Source organism: Procambarus clarkii, chromosome 36 (assembly GCF_040958095.1).
Source record: "Procambarus clarkii isolate CNS0578487 chromosome 36, FALCON_Pclarkii_2.0, whole genome shotgun sequence".
NCBI lineage: Eukaryota > Metazoa > Arthropoda > Malacostraca > Decapoda > Cambaridae > Procambarus > Procambarus clarkii.
Genome location: NC_091185.1, coordinates 30,839,446 through 30,859,554, shown reverse-complemented (window position 1 = coordinate 30,859,554; position 20,109 = coordinate 30,839,446). Strand labels below are relative to the sequence as shown.

The window sequence follows — 20,109 nt, the reverse complement described above, 5'->3', positions numbered from 1 at the left end:
ACACACACACACACACACACACACACACACACACACACACACACACACACACACACACACGCTACAAGAAGTACCGACCTGCTTGAGAATGTTGGTGGCCTCCTTGGAGAGGAACTTGGGGTAGAAGGGCTCGTCATTGCAGATTAGCCAGAAGAGGTGGTCCTCGTCACAGCCCTTGAAGGGGGACTTGCCCGTCAACATCTCATACAGAAGGACCCCGAAGCTCCACCAGTCCACACACTGGTTGTAGTGGAGACCCTTGATCACCTGGAGAACGAGTAGGTGTTAAATGATCGTCACGTAACGCACGCACACACACTCACGCACACGCACACGCAACACTGCTCACCTCTGGCGCCATGTAGTCAGGTGTACCACAGAAGGTGTCGGCGTAGCGGTCTAGATACACCTGGAGTTTACACATGCCGAAGTCTGCGATCCTTATGTGTCCCTGGTAATCGAGGAGGATGTTGTCCAGCTTCAAGTCCCTGTACACACATACACATGTATCACACACATGGCTAAGATATGTGTAACACATATTTACATACATATATATAAACAACATCACCTGTATCTTAAGCATTGAAGTCAAACTTTTAATAAAGGCCAGAGGATTCTTTCCCACACACACACCTGTATATTATGCCTTTGCTGTGAAGGAACTTGAGCCCTGATGTTATCTCGGCAGCGTAGAAGCAAGCTCTGAACTCGTCGAAGCGCCCACAGTGCTGTATGTGGAACATCAGGTCCCCACCCGTAAGGTACTCCATCACGAAGAACAGGTGCGACTGTGGGAGGCAGAACAGGGAACGTCAACAGCATTGATCTAGGGGGCTCACCATAGCCCGTGCTACTTGGAACTTTTTGTTCCAAGTAGCGACTCTTAAACAACAACAGCATTGAATTCTGAAGCGAATAGAGGGATAGGCGAGAGAAAAGAACAGAGAACAAGAGAGAATAGTGAAATAAACATCAGGGAATAAGGAGGACAGATAAAAAACATTGAATATTCTACAAGAAAAGAGGAAATATTTTGTATTAATCACACACTGATTAATCACTGTAAATAATTAATCCTACAGTGTGAGGATTAATTAGTGCGGAATTCCGCATTTTCTTAACAATATTATTTTGGTGAAGATCTCCGGCAATCTTAATAGCAATGCTAGACTCTAATTCTTGATCTTCTTAACTCGAGCAAGAATTTGATTTTGAAAAATGTAATGTTTTGCCGGGTTTGATACTTTGAACTTGTCTGTCACGGGTTCATTTTGAATGTTTTCATTTTCATATCTAAATCTAACAATCTAAATTCTAACGTAATTTAACATAGTCTAAAACTATGCTTAATTCTAAGCTATTCTAGTCTAAAACCTGTCGTAATCTAACCTAATTTAACATATATTAGCATATTCTAGCCTAACTTAACCGTACATAAGCTAGCCTTATGTACGGTTAGCCGGTCGGCCGAGCGGACAGCACGCTGGACTTGTGATCCTGTGGTCCTGGGTTCGATCCCAGGCGCCGGCGAGAAACAATGGACAGAGTTTCTTTCACCCTATGCCCCTGTTACCTAGCAGTAAAATAGGTACCTGGGTGTTAGTCAGCTGTCACGGGCTGCTTCCTGGGGGTGGAGGCCTGGTCGAGGACCGGGCCGCGGGGACACTAAAGGCCCCGAAATTATCTCAAAATAACCTCAAGATAGCCTTATCTAACCTAAACTTACCTAACCTAACCTTACCTAACCCAACCTAATCTAACCTAACCTAACCCAACTCTGGAAAAGAATCTCACTGAACAAGGCATTCGATCCCCATTTTACCAACTACATCTAGAAGATCATGAGAATTCCCCCCCCCCCCACAACGCCACCCCCCCTCTACCACCCCCTCCCCCCTAACACCCCTGAAATCACCCCAAACAACATTTCTAACGCGAAAATGAAGGCCGCTAATTAGCTTTTCAGAGACGCGGCCCATTATCTTTCTTCTCTTATTTACGTGTCCACTCCACCTCTCGCCTCGGCCGCCGGTGACGCGAGTGGCCTAATTATCACGGCTGCAGGACACGGGTCGTTGACCTACTTACTCTTGGAGATGTCTTGGAGTTTCCCCCTTGGAGACGTGTTGTTGTTTGCTTGGAGTTGCTTTTGTAGTTAGTAATGAGATGGAGACCTTGGAGATATCTTGTAATTACTTTGGAGATGTTTCCTAGTTTCCTTGGAGTTGTCTTGGAGTTTTCTTGGAGATATCTTGGAATTTCCTTGGAGATATGTTGTAATTTCCTTGGAGATATCTTGTAGTTTCCTTGGAGATATCTTGTAGTTTCCTTGGAGATATCTTATAGTTTCCTTGGAGATATCTTGTAGTTTCCTTGGAGATATCTTGTAGTTTTCTTGGAGATATCTTATAGTTTCCTTGGAGATATCTTGTAGTTTCCTTGGAGATACCTTATAGTTTCCTTGGAGATATCTTGTAGTTTCCTTGGAGATATCTTGTAGTTTCCTTGGAGATATGTTGTAATTTCCTTGGAGATATCTAATAGTTTCCTTGAAGATGTTTGTATGTCTGTCTGTCATATACCTCTTGGCTTCAGAGAGCAACAACAAATAAAAGTGCTAACCACCCCCCCCCCCCCTCACATACTCATAAATAAAATGGACACACTCACTATTGCCTCAAAACAAACTTTATTTGACTTCTACCTTCCACTTGCTTTATTGGGGTCTGATCATCAGTTTCGTTTGAATTCCTCCCTAGTTACCATCACGAGGTATATGTTAGGATGTTACTGGTTCTCGTTTTCTGTTCAGGTGTTTGATACTAAAGTTATTTTAGGGATTGAATCCCTAAGTGGGATAAAGTACTTAATAAATATTAAGTTGAGAGTAAATTATAATAAATATATAATATAATTATATTATAATTATAATAAATTATAATATAATATATAATATATTATATATAATGTTCGTATAGGTAATAGTGACAGCCTGTATTATTGATTGGGTTTGAGGTGTTTGGCAGATCCGTTTGGGGGCAACAAATCGTCCCTGTGTTTAATATTTGTATCTGCTGGATAAGGATGTTAGCTCTAGGGCCCCGCCTTTCTAATCGTTGGTTGTCTATTGTACTGACTCCCGTCCTATTTTTTTCTCTATCACATCTGCTACATATATATTTCTCTCTCTCTCTCTCTCTGTCTCTCTGTCTCTCTCTCTCTCTCTCTCTCTCTCTCTCTCTCTCTCTCTCTCTCTCTCTCTCTCTCTCTCTCTCTCTCTCTCTCTCTCTCTCTCTCTCTCTGTCTCTCTGTCTCTCTCTGTCTCTCTCTCTCTCTCTCTCTCTCTCTCTCTCTCTCTCTCTCTCTCTCTCTCTCTCTCTCTCTCTCTCTCTCTCTCTCTCTCTCTCTCTATCTCTCTCTCACTCACACACACACACACACATAATAGTGTGTTTTAACCAATGAACCACTGACAGTTGGTTGATTAATTGACAGTTGAGAGGCGGGCCGAAAGAGCAGAGCTCAATCCCCGCAAGCACAAGTAGGTGAATACAACTAGGTGAATACATGCCCCAGGAAGCAGTCCGTAACAGCTGTCTAACTCCCAGGTACCTATTTACTACTAGGTGAACAGGGGAATCAGGTTGAAACTCTGCTCATTTTTTCTGCATCGGCCGTGTGTGTGTGTGTGTTTGTTTCTTTGTGTGTGTGTGTGTACTCACCTATATGTACTCACCTATATGTGCTTGCAGGATCGAGCATTGACTCTTGGATCCCGCCTTTCGAGCATCGGTTGTTTACAGCAATGACTCCTGTCCCATTTCCCTATCATACCTGGTTTTAAAATTATGAATAGTATTTGCTTCCACAACCTGTTCCTGAAGTGCATTCCATTTCCCCACTACTCTCACGCTAAAAGAAAACTTCCTTACATCTCTGTGACTCATCTGAGTTTCAAGCTTCCATCCATGTCCTCTCGTTATGTTACTATTCCGTGTGAACATTTCGTCTATGTCCACTCTGTCAATTCCTCTGAGTATCTTATACGTTCCTATCATGTCCCCCCTCTCCCTTGTGTGTGTGTGTGTGTGTGTGTGTGTGTGTGTGTGTGTGTGTGTGTGTGTGTGTGTGTGTGTGCGTGCGTGTGTGTGTGTGTGTGTGTGTGTGTGTGTGTGCGTGCGTGCGAGCGTTCGTGCGCGTGCGAGAACATAAATAACACTGAACTCGCCTCAAAAAAAAATTTAAGACAAGCAAAAATACAGTCTAGTTTTACCTTTGATATAAAAAGGTGATAAGGACTAGATTATCATTTTTACGATGGAAATATAACCCTTGGCTGCGTCCCAAGTCCACAGGCGCACACACACACACTCTGCGCCTCCTGGAACTGGGCCAGGCCTCTCTCTCTCTCACATGATAAGGCTATACATACATGCTCCAGGGGTGTTCCTTGGGTGTTCCTTGGATGTTCCTTGGATGTTCCTTGGATGTTCCAGGTATAAAATAGTGGTTAAAACATCACTTTATCTCCCATTTATAACCACCACAACACCTCTACCGTTCAGGAGCTCCCAGATGGCTAATATTATATATAACAAGTGTTCTGCCACTGAACAATATGTTCACTCAAGCCCTCGGCCCCGCGAACTGCTGAAGTGGATGAGTAACTTAACCATCTTGAACTTAGAACTGCTTAGTAGCTGCTAGAACTTAGAACAGAGAACTTTAGCTGTCGCCACATCTAGGTAAATACCCCCCCCCCCTCCCCCACGAGACTTAGATTAGACATGGTGGGGTTAGACATGGTTTGAATAATTATTGGAATTATCAGTCAGCAGCTCAAGGAGGGAAGCCACAGACAGGCGATGACTTAGATCTCAAACTGTCTTTCATAATTAGTTTAAGAAAAGATGTTGAAATAGAATCATTGGCTAAGCGTTGATGTTGTTTAATTGTTGTTGTTGTTGTTGTTTAAGATTCGCTACCTGGAACAAGAAATTCCAAGTAGCACGGGCTATGGTGAGCCCGTTTTTTTTTAGCGTTGATGTACTGGAGAATCAATGGTAATTATAGCACAGGTATTCAAGTTTTTTTGTTTTTTTTTACGTCTATAAAGGGAGCCGGTCGGCCGAGCGGACAGCACGCTGGACTTGTGATCCTGTGGTCCTGGGTTCGAACCCAGGCACCGGCGAGAAACAATGGACAGAGTTTCTTTCACCCTATGCCTCTGTTACCTAGCAGTAAAATAGGTACCTGGGTGTTAGTCAGCTGTCACGGGCTGCTTCCTGGGGGGGTGGAGGCCTGGTCGAGGACCGGGCCGCCGGGACACTAAAAAGCCCCGAAATCATCTGAAGATAACCTCAAGATACCCACCTGATTTATTTATGGATTTATTAATTTTTATACAAGAAGGTACATTGGGTTTATGAGAGTACATAGCACTGATGTTTTTACATTCTTATAAAGTCACTGACACGTATAGCGTTTCGGGCAAAATCGGGCGTTTCGGGCGGGTTTCGGGGTCAGGAAGAAAACCCACTGTTACTTCAAGAACAATAATTAACAACAGTTTACCCGCTAAACACACACCGAAACTACGACGTTGGTACAACGTTCGAACAAGTTTTAACACCTAACCAGTTATAATAACCAATATATTAAGTTGTAACAACGTTCTAATACGTCATAAACACGTTAGGCCAAGATGTGACAACTTTATTACAAGTTGTAACAAGCGGAACATAGAGACAGTATAGGTTTGTGTTTGCAGGGTAGTGAATGCCAGTTGTATCTTCTAGCTAGAAATTTCTTAAAAGGCTATTGGGTGTTGACAGTTCAAAGTAGTTATAACTTAAGTGCAGTAATTGCCTTAAGTCATTGATCTAGGAATCTTTTATCACACCTGATATCACCCATCTCGGACTGACGCCTGACCGTCAGTGAACTATGAACTCGTCTCCTGTGTTAACTATCCCACCGTCACCTCCCAAAACACCTCCGTGACGCCTGGCTGGACAATAGGATCCTCTGAGCCCCACACACACACTGGTGAGGGAGGAAGGTCTCCAGAAAGACCTCTGGAGACATCTCCAAGTAACCCAGAGATATTCCAAACTCGCACCAAAATTTTACAATCGATCTAGATATCTAAAAATAATATCTAAGAGTCGTTAAAGAGAAATTTCCTCTAAATTTTCTCAATAAAGGGATGTTACAGAAATGTTCCACTGTGGGTGTTATAGGGACTTTCAAAGATGAATAGAGATGCTTCGTTTGTGTTCAAACCAACTTGAATGATCCAGGGAGCTTCGGGACCCTCCAAACCTGTCGTTAGAATGCTGGAAAACATCCACACAGTGATGCACGAGGCGTAAACAAGGTGTTCAAAACAGTTTTCAAGTCTGCAACTGAAAACTCCACACCCCCAGAAGGATTCGAACCCAGACAGCCAGGAGCACTAAGCACCTGACGTACCTGGTTCCTTAACCACTCGACCCTCAGTGACTTTAGTTTTCAAGTCCCTCTACATACATACCGTAGAGATGTTATGGAAATGGTGTTGGTGTAGACCTCTATAGTCTTGTCTCATACAGTAGATGTAGTCTTGTATCATACAGTAGATGTAGTCTTGTATCATACAGTAGATTAGGAAGTATTTATGAGCCAAGTCACCGGCTCTTGGCCCGGCTCTTGACAAGAGCTCACGAGAGAGCTCGGACACCGTCCTCGGGGAAGGTTGTCCAGAGACTAACACTTCCTGGATTGAAACTGAGTCGGTATAGCTTTGAGAAACCAAGGAGGCAATTGAGCGTCGGTGTTGATGGGTTGTGCGGCCGACGGGCTTCCTCAAGGAACGTACGGTCCGGGAACGTATGGTCCAGGAACGTATGGTCCAGGAACGCACGGCCCAGGAACGCACGGCCCAGGAACGCACGGCCCAGGAACGCACGTTCCTGGGCCGTGCGTTCCTGGGCCGTGCCGTGTGCTGCCTTCCTGGGCCATTTCTGCCCAGGAAGGCAGAAATGGGTGTTGTTGACCTTGTAGGGAGCATTCCAACGAAGAACTTGTGGAAAAAGTCCAGAAGAGCCATGGCTGAGGGGAATGTTTTAGGAGGAAAGTTGTGAGGAGGAAGATCCAGGAGCACCATGGCAGTGAGGTTCCAGGGGGGAGACCTCCCGAAGAACGTTCCAGGTTCCAGCGTCCCGCTGCTCTCTCCGCTCGGCTGGATAAGATCGAACACAGAACAATTATCGTCATAAGCAACGCTCTAGAGACCAGTTGTTCTGCCCCGCATCAGCACAAGAGAGGAGAGTAACAGTGAGGTAGATCAACAGGACAGGCCACCGGGTAGGCGGGCCTGTATTAAAAATGTGGCTCCGGTCTTCAGAACCTCACAGTGAATTCTGTAGAGTTTTGGGTCGATTGGCTTTTGTCTTAATTGTATCTGAGTGGGGTTAAGAAAGGTGTCTGGGAATGACCAGAACGCTGCTTCAAGTCGCCTCATTGACTTAAAATAGTTTTTACTCATTCATATATATAAATATATATATATATATATATATAAGACACCAGCAGATATATATATATATATATATATATATATATATATATATATATATATATATATATATATATATATATATATATATATATATATATATATATATATAAACTAAAGTCTTTGAAAATGTAATAAGTTTTACGAAACGCGCTCAAGTGTCGCATCAGACTAGAAATAAAAATGAATTTTGGAGAATTGATTTTTGAATTACCACCAACAGTGAAAAGAAACGTAAGAAAGATCGAGAAAATTCGTGTTAGAATTATTAATCTTACTTTTTCGGTCATATTTAATAATATGTGTGTATATATATATATATATATATATATATATATATATATATATATATATATATATATATATATATATATATATATATATATATATATATAAGGTTGAGAATATAGTAGGGAAAATAGGACAAATATAAACTATCGAACAAATGAAATGTTAATTACAAGAAAGGGCTCTCTGGAGACGTCACAGTGTAGCCGGGAGGGAGAGGAAGAGAGATGGGACACACCGGCAGATCTTACCGGAAGACACCAGCTGATCTTACCGGAAGACACCGGCAGATCTTACCGGAAGACACCAGCAGATCTTACCGGAAGACACCAGCAGATCTTACCGGAAGACACCAGCAGATCTTACCGGAAGACACCAGCAGATCTTACCGGAAGACACCAGCAGATCTTACCGGAAGACACCAGCAGATCTTCCCGTGACAGAATCTCACCCCCCCTCCCGATCACGGCGCGCGGGACTCGAACCAGTGTCGTAATTACCTAAACAAGGCCGTTAGACCACCTTACCTTGAGGTTACCTTGAGGTGCTTCCGGGGCTTAGCCTCCCCGCGGCCCGGTCGTCGACCAGGCCTCCTGGTTGCCGGACTGATCAACCAGGCTGTTGGACGCGGCTGCTCGCAGCCTGACGTACGAGTCACAGCCTGGTTGATCAGGTATCCCTTGGAGGTGCTTATCCAGTTCTCTCTTGAACACTGTGAGGGGTCGGCCAGTTATGCCCCTTATGTGTAGTGGAAGCGTGTTGAACAGTCTCGGACCTCTGATGTTGATAGTTCTCTCTTGAACACTGTGAGGGGTCGGCCAGTTATGCCCCTTATGTGTAGTGGAAGCGTGTTGAACAGTCTCGGACCTCTGATGTTGATAGAGTTCTCTCTCAGAGTACCAGTTGCACCTCTGTTTTTCAACGGGGGTATTCTGCACATCCTGCCATGTCTTCTGGTCTCCAAGAATCACGCCAAGAATCTCTTCCTCGATTAATCTAAGAAGCAGTTTCCAAGCACAAGAGAGTCCAGGCAGCTTACAGAGTCGAAAACATGCTTGAAAGTGCTTGAAAGGTAGAAAATGGTGTTCGGAAGGTACAAATTGGTGTTCGAAGGGTAGAAAATGGTGTTCGGAAGGTACAAATTGGTGTTCGAAAGGTAGAAAATGGTGTTCGGAAGGTACAAATCAGTGTTCGAAAGGTAGAAAATGGTGTTCGGAAGGTACAAATCAGTGTTCGGAAGGTCCAAATTGGTGTTCAGAAGGTACAAATCGGTGTTCGAAAGGTAGAAAATGGTGTTCGGAAGGTACAAATCAGTGTTCGGAAGGTAGAAAATGGTGTTCGGAAGGTACAAATCAGTGTTCGGAAGGTCCAAATTGGTGTTCAGAAGGTACAAATCGGTGTTCGAAAGGTACAAATTGGTGTTCGGAAGGTACAAATCGGTGTTCGAAAGGTACAAATTGGTGTTTAGAAGGTACAAATCGGTGTTCGGAAGGTACAAATTGGTGTTCGGAAGGTACAAATTGGTGTTCGGAAGGTACAAAATGGTGTTCGGAAGGTACAAATCGGTGTTCGGAAGGTACAAATTGGTGTTCGCAAGGTACAAATCGGTGTTTGGAAGGTACAAATTGGTGTTCGAAAGATACAAATTGGTATTCTGAAGGTACAAAATGGTGTTCGGAAGGTACAAATCGGTGTTCGGAAGGTCCAAATTGGTGTTCGGAAGGTACAAATTGGTGTTCGAAAGATACAAATTGGTGTTCGAAAAGTACAAAATGGTGTTCGGAAGGTCCAAATTGGTGTTCGGATGATACTTACCGGTGTCTGGAAGGTACAGAAGAGGTGGCAGAGGTAGGGATGCTTGGTGCCTAGACTCAGCACCTTCCTCTCGATAAGGGTACACTCGACATCGTTGTCCTCAAGGACCACGTCCTTCTTCAAGCACTTGACAGCGAAGTAGTTCTCCGAGTCCTTCTGCTGCGCCAGCATGACCTGCGGGGCGGGGAAGATAGCGGTCGTCAACCACGCCTCGAGGGCCAAGTTCTGGCTCATACTCGGTGGTAATGTGGGGAGATTGTTGAGGTGATACACACACGCACGCACACACACACACGCACGCGCGCGCACTCACACACACACACACACAAACACACACACACACACACACACACACACACACACACACACACACACACACACACACACACACACACACACACACACACACACGGGCTGGGAGTCAGATATGTGGGCTGGGAGTCATATATGTGGCCTGGTAGTCATATGTGTGAGCTGGGAGTCATATATGTGGCCTGGTAGTCATATGTGTGAGCTGGGAGTCATATATGTGGCCTGGTAGTCATATATGTGGCCTGGTAGTCATATATGTGGCCTGGTAGTCATATATGTGGCCTGGGAGTCATATATGTGGCCTGGTAGTCATATATGTGGCCTGGTAGTCATATATGTGGCCTGGTAGTCATATATGTGGCCTGGTAGTCATATATGTGGCCTGGTAGTCATATATGTGGCCTGGTAGTCATATATGTGGCCTGGGAGTCATATATGTGGCCTGGTAGTCATATATGTGGCCTGGTAGTCATATATGTGGCCTGGGAGTCATATATGTGGCCTGGTAGTCATATATGTGGCCTGGTAGTCATATATGTGGCCTGGTAGTCATATATGTGGCCTGGGAGTCATATATGTGGCCTGGTAGTCATATGTGTGAGCTGGGAGTCATATATGTGAGCTCGGAGTCATATATGTGGCCTGGGAGTCATATATGTGAGCTGGGGTGTCATATGTGTATACAAGCAGGAAAAATGTTCAACCAAGCTATTGTGACTGGCTGTGTGCATGACGCACGAGGCCCAGGATGTTGTAAGCCACAACATTTACTGCAATGAAGATGCAAGTGACGTCACAGGGTCTATAACCGGTCTTCTGTTTGCAACGCTGCAACCCAGCAGCAAGCAAGCAAGCAAGCAAGCAAGCAAGCAAGCAAGCAAGCAAGCTGGGCTAATCCCTGGCATCTCTCTCACTCTAAATATACCTCATCTCCACACGCTAAGCTCCCAGTCCGTCCTCCTAAGGTTGCTACCAACGTCCAGAAAACGGTCAATTTGAAGTAGTCTCTCCTAACCTGCCAGAGGACCCACAACAGAAAACGGGACAGTACGTCACTTTCGCCAGCCGCTTCCATTTTCTAGTACGACGATTTTTGGCCTTATGTGACGCATACGTGCGAAAAGCGACGTTCTTGGTAGGAGGACAGGTTGTAGGAGGACAGGCTGTAGGAGGACAGGTTGTAGGAGGACAGGTTGTAGGAGGACAGGCTGTAGGAGGACAGGTTGTAGGAGGACAGGTTGTAGGAGGACAGGCTGTAGGAGGACAGGCTGTAGGAGGACAGGCTGTAGGAGGACAGGTTGTAGGAGGACAGGCTGTAGGAGGACAGGTTGTAGGAGGACAGGCTGTAGGAGGACAGGTTGTAGGAGTACAGGCTGTAGGAGGACAGATTGTAGGAGGACAGGCTGTACAAAGACAGGCTGTAGGAGGACAGGTTGTAGGAGGACAGGCTGTACAAAGACAGGCTGTAGGAGGACAGGTTGCAGAAGGACAGGTTGTAGGAGGACAGGTTGTAGGAGGACAGGCTGTAGGAGGACAGGTTGTAGGAGGACAGGCTGTACAAAGACAGGCTGTAGGAGGACAGATTGTAGGAGGACAGGCTGTACAAAGACAGGCTGTAGGAGGACAGGTTGCAGAAGGACAGGTTGTAGGAGGACAGGTTGTAGGAGGACAGGTTGTAGGAGGACAGGTTGTAGGAGGACAGGCTGTAGGAGGACAGGTTGATGCTTCTACCCAAGTTACCCCTCTATAACCAACATGGGAAATCATCCAATAAGGAGTAACTCGTATATTTTTTATGCCTCAAGCTCAAATATCTTTTTCTGGGAAGAACGTCAAGCGTTCCGAGAGTTGGCAAACGTGGGTGTGATTAATAATAAGAGGAGAATAACACTTAGCATAAGCGAAACGGTTTTCTCCATATCTCTAATGACGTAAGACGCGACAACTATCGGACAATTAGCAGTGCCACGGGTGGTAATTTTACTATGATAGTCAGTGTGTAAACCATTATAGGTAGTGTCTTGACTACTGCTCCTCTGCTTCTTGCTCCTGATCCTACTCATAATCCTCTCTGCACCAACTTTACTGCTTTCATCTTTTATGCCCAGTTGGCACTGCCTTCTGCCTCTCACCCCTTCCCTCGCTACCAAACTCCTACTCCCTCACAACCACTCATCACTGCATTCATCTTTCACTAACAAACTACATTAATAGAAGCTAATATGAATGCTTAGAAAGTTGTGGAAACAGTGTGTCCAAGAAGATCCTTAAGTTATGATATACAAATGCTGATGGAGTTACAAGCAAGACAGAGGAAATAAAAGAAAGGGAAATAAAATATGAACCTGATTTAATTGCAATAGTTAAATGATTTCTGATGCCATATTTCCAACGAGACATCAATTAAATAGTAAGGAAATAAACAATGCCAAGACAAAAAGGGAGACACACTCCTAGTCAAATGAGAGTGGAAGTTCGAGGAACTAGAAAATCAGAACGCAAATACATACAGAGCCTCCATCACTTGGACTGTGACAACAGATGGGATAAGGATATTGGTCCTGTTACTTCACCATCTCCCAAGAAACAACAAAAGATCCAGACAGGATTATGGTAAGAACAGGTCATACCTTGCGGTTACCTTGAGGTGCTTCCGGGGCTTAGCGTCCCCGCGGCCCGGTCGTCGACCGGGCCTCCTGGTTGCTGGACTGATCAACCAGGTTGATGGACGCGGCTGCTCGCAGCCTGACGTATGAGTCACAGCCTGGTTGATCAGGTATCCTTTGGAGGTGCTTATCCAGTTCGCCATCTATCATCATGCATAGATGAATTGTAGAGCAGCAGCAGCAACAGCTGCACTCACAGTAAGAGCTAGATTTCTAGTCATGGGGGACCTAAATCACGGAAAAACAGACTGGGAATCTAGAAACCACCCCCCCCCCCCATGCTGGGGAAGAAACATGGCGAACGAAACTAGTGGAAGTTGTAGAAAGAAACTGTTTAACACAGCGTGTCAAATCTATCTCACAAAAAAGGGAGGAGACACACCACGTCGACCGCACCTGATCACCCAGAATGAGGAAGAATGAGAACTGAGAACAACCGGAGGAAGCGGAGGAAATACAGAGGTCAAAGGGCAAAGGAAAACTGGAAGAGATACCACAGAACCAGGAGGGAGAGAGGGAATTATCAGGGGGAAAGCGCCAAGCAATTACGACTATATAGCACTTGGAAGGGGTCAGGATAAGGATTTGGGATGGGACGGTGGGGAGGAAACTAGGTGGTGGACACAGGAGGCCAGACACAGGATACAGAATGGGAGATAAAGTCCTTCATGAAACGGACAGAGAGAAAGATCTAGGAGTTAATATCATGCCAAACCTGTCTCTTTGAAGCCCACATAAAAAGAATAACATCTGCGGCATATGCGAGGCTGGCTAACATCAGAACAGCGTTCAGGAACCTGTGTAAGGAATCTTTCAGAACCTTGTATAACACATATGTAAGGCCAATCCTGGAGTATGCGGCCCCAGCATGGAGCCCGTACCTTGTCAAGCACAAGAGGAAGCTGTATAAAGTTCAGAGGTATGCCACTAGGCTAGTCCCAGAACTAAGAGGCATGACTTACGAGGAAAGGCTGCGTGAGCTGGACCTCACGTCGCTAGAAGACAAAAGGGCTCGGGGAGACATGCTCACCATATACAAAATTCTCAGGGGAATTGACAGGGTAGACAAGGATGGATTATTTAACATGGGTGGTACACGCACAAGGAGACGCAGGTGGAAGCTGAGTACCGAAATGAGCCACAGAGACATTAGAAAGAACTTGTTTAGTGTCAGAGTAGTTAGTAAATGGAATGCACTAGGCAGTGATGTGGTGGAGGCTGACTCCATTCACAGCTTCAAATGTAGATATGATAGAGCCCAATAGGCTCAGGAACCTGTACACCAGTTGATTGATAGTTGAGAGGCGGGACCAAAGAGCCAGAGCTCAACCCTCGCAAGCACATCTAGATGAGTACACACACGCAGGCGCGCACACACGAAACAAAACAAAGTTGATAAAAGATTACTACAATATCATAGTGTATGCATGAAGGTGAACAAATAACTTAGAATCCTTGTTCAGCACACTGTTCACTCCCCTTGACACACAGGATCAACCAATACACTTACACAACTATTGTGTCTTCCCTTCATCTTCACAATTTTTTATTTATTTTTAAATTGTTCTAAAAATTTTCCTCCTTCAGGGACATCTGAAATTAAAGCATAATTTATCTGAAGTTAAGCGGAGGAAAATAGAAACAAAACAGACATAAAAACAGGTGGAAGAAGAGGGCAAGAGGTGAGTGAGAAGAAGGTGATAAACATTGTACAGAAGAATGAGGAGGAGGAGAAGTGCCTCACCTTGCCATAGCTGCCCTTGCCCAGCACCTTGATGAAGTCAAAGTCAGAGACGGTGTACTTCTTAAACTTGGGGCAGGTCTGTAGGGGCGGCCGGATCTCCGGCAGGCCGAAGTAGTCGCCAGAGTCCGTGTCTGTGGTCTCCGTCTCGTCCTCCGTGGTCTCCGCCTCGGACCCGGAGACCGAAGAAGAACATGTCTTGGTGGAGGACGCCAAGGTCCGGCTGGTCCCATCACCACTGCCTGAAGTACACGGAGAGACCTCTTAGTTACTCTTACCAAGGAGAGAGAGAAGAAGAAAGAGAGAGAGGAAGAGGTAGAGAGAGGGGTGAGAGAGAGGGGAGAGAGAGAGAGAGAGAGTACAAGAGGCTGAAGGTGAGAGATAAATCTGAGGCAGGGTGAATGTGTGTGTGCAGGAGTCGAGAGGTAATGGCTCTATAAATTAGAGTCACGCTGGGGGAGGGAAGAGCCATAAGACAGGCAACTTGAAGCAGTCGAGATGCCTTGCTGGGAAGGGAGGTGGTGGTGCTGGGAGGGTAGGTGGTGATGCTGGGAGGGTAGGTGCTGCTGCTGGGAGGGTAGGTGCTGCTGCTGGGAGGGTAGATGATGCTGCTGGGAGAGGGGAAGGAGCTAGGAGAGGGTAGGGAGACTACAGTTATGGCCCTGCTTGAGGAGAGATCCATCAGAGATAGCAATCTAGAGAAATCGCAGACCCTTAGAAGGAACGCCCTGCTGTTCCAGACTGTCCCAGACTCACTGTCCCGGGCTGAAGGGATAGGGGTTAGGCTGAGGGAGAGGGAGAGGCAGGCAGAGCGAGAGAGATATCGAGTGAGAGAGAGACAGACAGCCAGATATATGGACACACATCAGACAGGTAAACAGAGATAGATAATCTCTCAGATTATCGAGAGACAGAAGCATCAAGAAAGATGGCCCTAAACAGCAGGGACAAAGATGTGCGGCATCTATACCCCAAGGCATCATGCACGCCTTGCAACCCGCACGCACACTCACACATGCACGCACACACTCACACATGCACGCACACACTCACACATGCACGCACACACTCACACATGCACGCACACACTTACACATGCACGCACACACGCATACACACATTACAGTGAACGCTTACACCACCGTCTCACAGCCAGCCTGGTCCGTTCCCCCTCAGTATCTTGTACGTAGTGAGCATATCCTCTCTATTCCTTCTCCCATCAACAGCTGTCAGAGCTCTCCTTGTAGCTTTGTCCTCTTGTCTCTGGTATTGGCCTTTATAATCATCTGAACATTATCACGTTTTCCTTTTTTGAAGGGGCACTCTACTGGGTATGACTTCCATGTCAGTGCTGCATAATCTATGTCTGGTCTAACATAGGTTGTGTAAATGATGATGTAATTTCCTTATTTAGAACTATAAATTCCACTGAAATGTTTGCTTCATACACGATAGTTAAGGTATACTGGTATACCTAAGTCAGCAGTGCCCAACAGTACCGGTCAGTAGTGCCCAACAGTAGGGGTCAGTAGTGCCCAACAGTAGGGGTCAGTAGTGCCCAACAGTAGGGGTCAGTAGTGCCCAACAGTAGAGGTCAGTAGTGCCCAACAGTAGAGGTCAGTAATGCCCAACAGTAGGGGTCAGAAGTGCCCAACAGTAGGGGTCAGTAGTGCCCAACAGTAGAGGTCAGTAATGCCCAACAGTAGAGGTCAGTAATGTCCAACAGTAGGGGTCAGTAATGCTCAACAGTAGGGGTCAGTAGTGCCCAACAGTAGAGGTCAGTAGTGCCCAACAGTAGGGGTCAGTAGTGCCCAACAGTAGAGGTCAGTAGTGCCCAACAGTAGGGGGTCAGTAGTGCCCAACAGTAGGGGTCAGTAGTGCCCAACAGTAGAGGTCAGTAGTGCCCAACAGTAGAGGTCAGTAATGCCCAACAGTAGAGGTCAGTAATGCCCAACAGTAGGGGTCAGTAGTGCCCAACAGTAGGGGTCAGTAATGCCCAACAGTAGGGGTCAGCAGTGCCCAACAGTACGGGTCAGTAGTGCCAAACAGTAAGGGTCAGTAGTGCCCAACAGTAAGGGTCAGTAGTGCCAAACAGTAAGGGTCAGTAGTGCCCAACAGTAGAGGTCAGTAGTGCCCAACAGTAGGGGTCAGTAGTGCCCAACAGTAGGGGTCAGTAATGCCCAACAGTAGGGGTCAGCAGTGCCCAACAGTACGGGTCAGTAGTGCCAAACAGTAGGGGTCAGTAGTGCCCAACAGTAGGGGTCAGTAGTGGCAACAGTAGGGGTCAGTAGTGCCCAACAGTAGGGGTCAGTAATGCCCAACAGTAGGGGTCAGTAGTGCCCAACAGTAGAGGTCAGTAATGCCCAACAGTAGGGGGTCAGTAGTGCCCAACAGTAGAGGTCAGTAGTGCCCAACAGTAGGGGTCAGTAGTGCCCAACAGTAGGGGGTCAGTAATGCCCAACAGTAGGGGTCAGTAATGCCCAACAGTAGGGGTCAGTAGTGTCCAACAGTAGGGGTCAGTAGTACCCAACAGTACGGGTCAGTAGTGCCCAACAGTAGGGGTCAGTAATGCCCAACAGTAGGGGTCAGTAATGCCCAACAGTAGGGGGTCAGTAATGCCCAACAGTAGGGGTCAGTAGTGCCCAACAGTACGGGTCAGTAGTGCCCAACAGTAGGGGTCAGTAATGCCCAACAGTAGGGGGTCAGTAGTGCCCAACAGTAGAGATCAGTAGTGCCCAACAGTAGGGGTCAGTAGTGCCCAACAGTAGGGGGTCAGTAATGCCCAACAGTAGGGGTCAGTAATGCCCAACAGTAGGGGGTCAGTAATGCCCAACAGTAGGGGTCAGTAGTGCCCAACAGTACGGGTCAGTAGTGCCCAACAGTAGGGGTCAGTAATGCCCAACAGTAGGGGGTCAGTAGTGCCCAACAGTTGAGATCAGTAGTGCCCAACAGTAGGGGTCAGTAGTGCCCAACAGTAGGGGGTCAGTAATGCCCAACAGTAGGGGGTCAGTAATGCCCAACAGTAGGGGGTCAGTAATGCCCAACAGTAGGGGTCAGTAGTGCCCAACAGTACGGGTCAGTAGTGCCCAACAGTAGGGGTCAGTAATGCCCAACAGTAGGGGGTCAGTAGTGCCCAACAGTATAGGTCAGTAGTGCCCAACAGTAGGGGTCAGTAGTGCCAACAGTAGAGGTCAGTAATACCCAACAGTAGGGGTCAGCAGTGCCCAACAGTAGGGGTCAGAAGTGCCCAACAGCAGAGCCAGAAGTACCACTAGTTACAAGAGACTTAACTAGCTATTTAATCATAGTTGATGCATCAGGACAGCCTTATAGACAGGTCTGCTGTACCACGGGGGCCTCAATGGACTCGTCTGCTGTCTAAGAAGAAAGCAGACTGCTCTGCCGCCCGAAGAAAACACAGGAAGTCGCACATAAACCAGCAGACACACACACACACACACACACACACTGGACAGGATTCTTCAGAGGCCAGAAGGAGGAGGTTAAGGCGCTCTCCTCCGTATGAAAGTTGGACCATAAACACCGGCCAGCAGATCTTTTAGCTCCCCCGGCCAGGAAAGGTTTACAAATGGCTGGCAAAAATACGTTTAAGTACGAGGAGAAAGAATATTTACACAAAGGAGGAGCTAGAGGCTGACTGAAACAGCTCTTGTTAGTGGGGGACGTTAGCAGGAAAACTTGGGGAATATTGACAGGGAAACTGGGGGAATATTGACAGGGGAAACTGAGGGAATCTTGGCAGGGGTAGGGGAACTAAGAGTGAGCTACTGAGAGACAGCACCTCCTACAGGGGGGAGGAATTTTGACATACGAGCAGCATCATAAAGGCTGAATCAAGTCTGAGAATATCTAGCAACGTAAGAGACTTGAGACGTGAATCTTTGACGAAATAAAGTCTTTAAAGTTCACAACGTAATAGTTGCATGAGGGAGAGACTTGGGTCATCACCTTCCTGACATATATTGACTCCTGAAACAGGCCTGATAATACTCATATGATACCCACTGACCCCTTCAAATGACCTGATTATACATATAGACTAATTAAATATCCATGATGGAACATACATAAATTAATAAGCCTTGATATGTAGCTCTGATGCTACATATTTACCCTTAACAGTCAATATTGATTCCTTAATCATCAATGATGGAGCATATTGACCTCATACATATCTAGTAATGGTATATTGACTTAATAAACAACAGAAATGAAACATTAACTTTCAGAATGAAACATTAACCTTCAGGATGAAACATTAACCTTCAAGATGAAACATTAACCCTCAGAATGAAACATTAACCCTCAGGATGAAACAGACTCGTAACACAATACTACGGTTGAGAGTGAATGAAACTATGGATATTCTTTAGCCAGGATGAGGAGCTAAAGCTCAACCCTTGTAGTTACATCCAGGTGACTACGTTAACACACACACACACACACACACACACACACACACACACACACACACACACACACACACACACACACATATTTCATATTTCATATTTTCATATATGCACACATATTTCATATTTTCATATATGCACACACTGCATATTTCTTGACTGCCAAAAGGCCTTTGATACGGTACCGCACATGAGACTGCTATACAAACTTGAGAGGCAGGCAGGAGTAAGCGGAAAGGCCCTAGTATGGGTGAAGAACTACCTAACAGGAAGGAGCCAGAGGGTAATGGTAAGGGGCGAAAAGTCGGACTGGCGAACAGTAACAAGTGGAGTACCTCAAGGATCGGTGCTGGGACCAATCCTCTTTCTAATTTACGTAAATGATATGTTTACAGGAGTGGAATCATACATGTCAATGTTTGCAGATGACGCAAAATTAATGAGAAGAGTTGTGACAGACGAGGATTGTAGGATCCTCCAAGAGGACTTACACAGGCTGCAGAGATGGTCAGAGAAATGGCTACTGGAGTTTAACACCAGTAAATGTAAAGTTATGGAAATGGGATCAGGTGACAGGAGACCAAAGGGACAGTACACAATGAAGGGGAACAGCCTACCTGTAACGATTCGAGAAAGAGACCTGGGAGTGGATGTGACACCCAATCTAACTCCTGAGGCACATATAAATAGGATAACGACAGCAGCGTACTCTACACTGGCGAAAATTAGAACTTCATTCAGAAACCTAAATGAGGAAGCTTTTAGGGCGCTTTACACTGCCTACGTGAGACCCGTCTTAGAGTATGCCGCGCCATCATGGAGCCCCCACCTGAAGAAACACATAAAGAAACTGGAGAAGGTTCAGAGGTTTGCGACGAGGCTTGTCCCAGAGCTACGAGGGATGGGATATGAAGAGCGGCTGAAGGAACTGAACCTTACGACACTAGAGAAAAGAAGGGAGAGAGGAGATATGATAGGGACATATAAAATACTTAGGGGAATTGACAAAGTGGAAATAGATCAAATGTTCACACGTAATAATAACAGAACGAGGGGACATGGGTGGAAACTGGAAACTCAGATGAGTCACAGAGATGTTAGGAAGTTTTCTTTTAGCGTGAGAGTAGTAGAAAAATGGAATGCACTTGGGGAACAGGTTGTGGAAGCAAATACTATTCATACTTTTAAAACTAGGTATGATAGGGAAATGGGACAGGAGTCATTGCTGTAAACAACCGATAGCTAGAAAGGCGGGATCCAAGAGTCAATGCTCGATCCTGCAAGCACATATAG

The 20,109-nt window shown here is 45.9% G+C and overlaps 1 protein-coding gene across 15 annotated transcripts in view; it reads right to left on the bottom strand.

Annotated features, from left to right (window-relative positions):
• LOC123756175 (putative protein kinase C delta type homolog) overlaps nt 1–20,109 on the bottom strand; it is a 245,601-nt gene that overhangs the window by 14,113 nt on the left and 211,379 nt on the right. For all 15 annotated transcript variants that reach the window (XM_069336615.1, XM_069336623.1, XM_069336622.1 and 12 more), the window contains 5 exons: nt 14,387–14,625; nt 9,665–9,838; nt 637–791; nt 350–488; nt 79–267 (listed from right to left, as the gene is read on the bottom strand). In XM_069336615.1, coding sequence (XP_069192716.1) covers nt 79–267; nt 350–488; nt 637–791; nt 9,665–9,838; nt 14,387–14,625 — 896 coding nt within the window. The remainder of the gene's footprint in view (nt 1–78; nt 268–349; nt 489–636; nt 792–9,664; nt 9,839–14,386; nt 14,626–20,109) is intronic.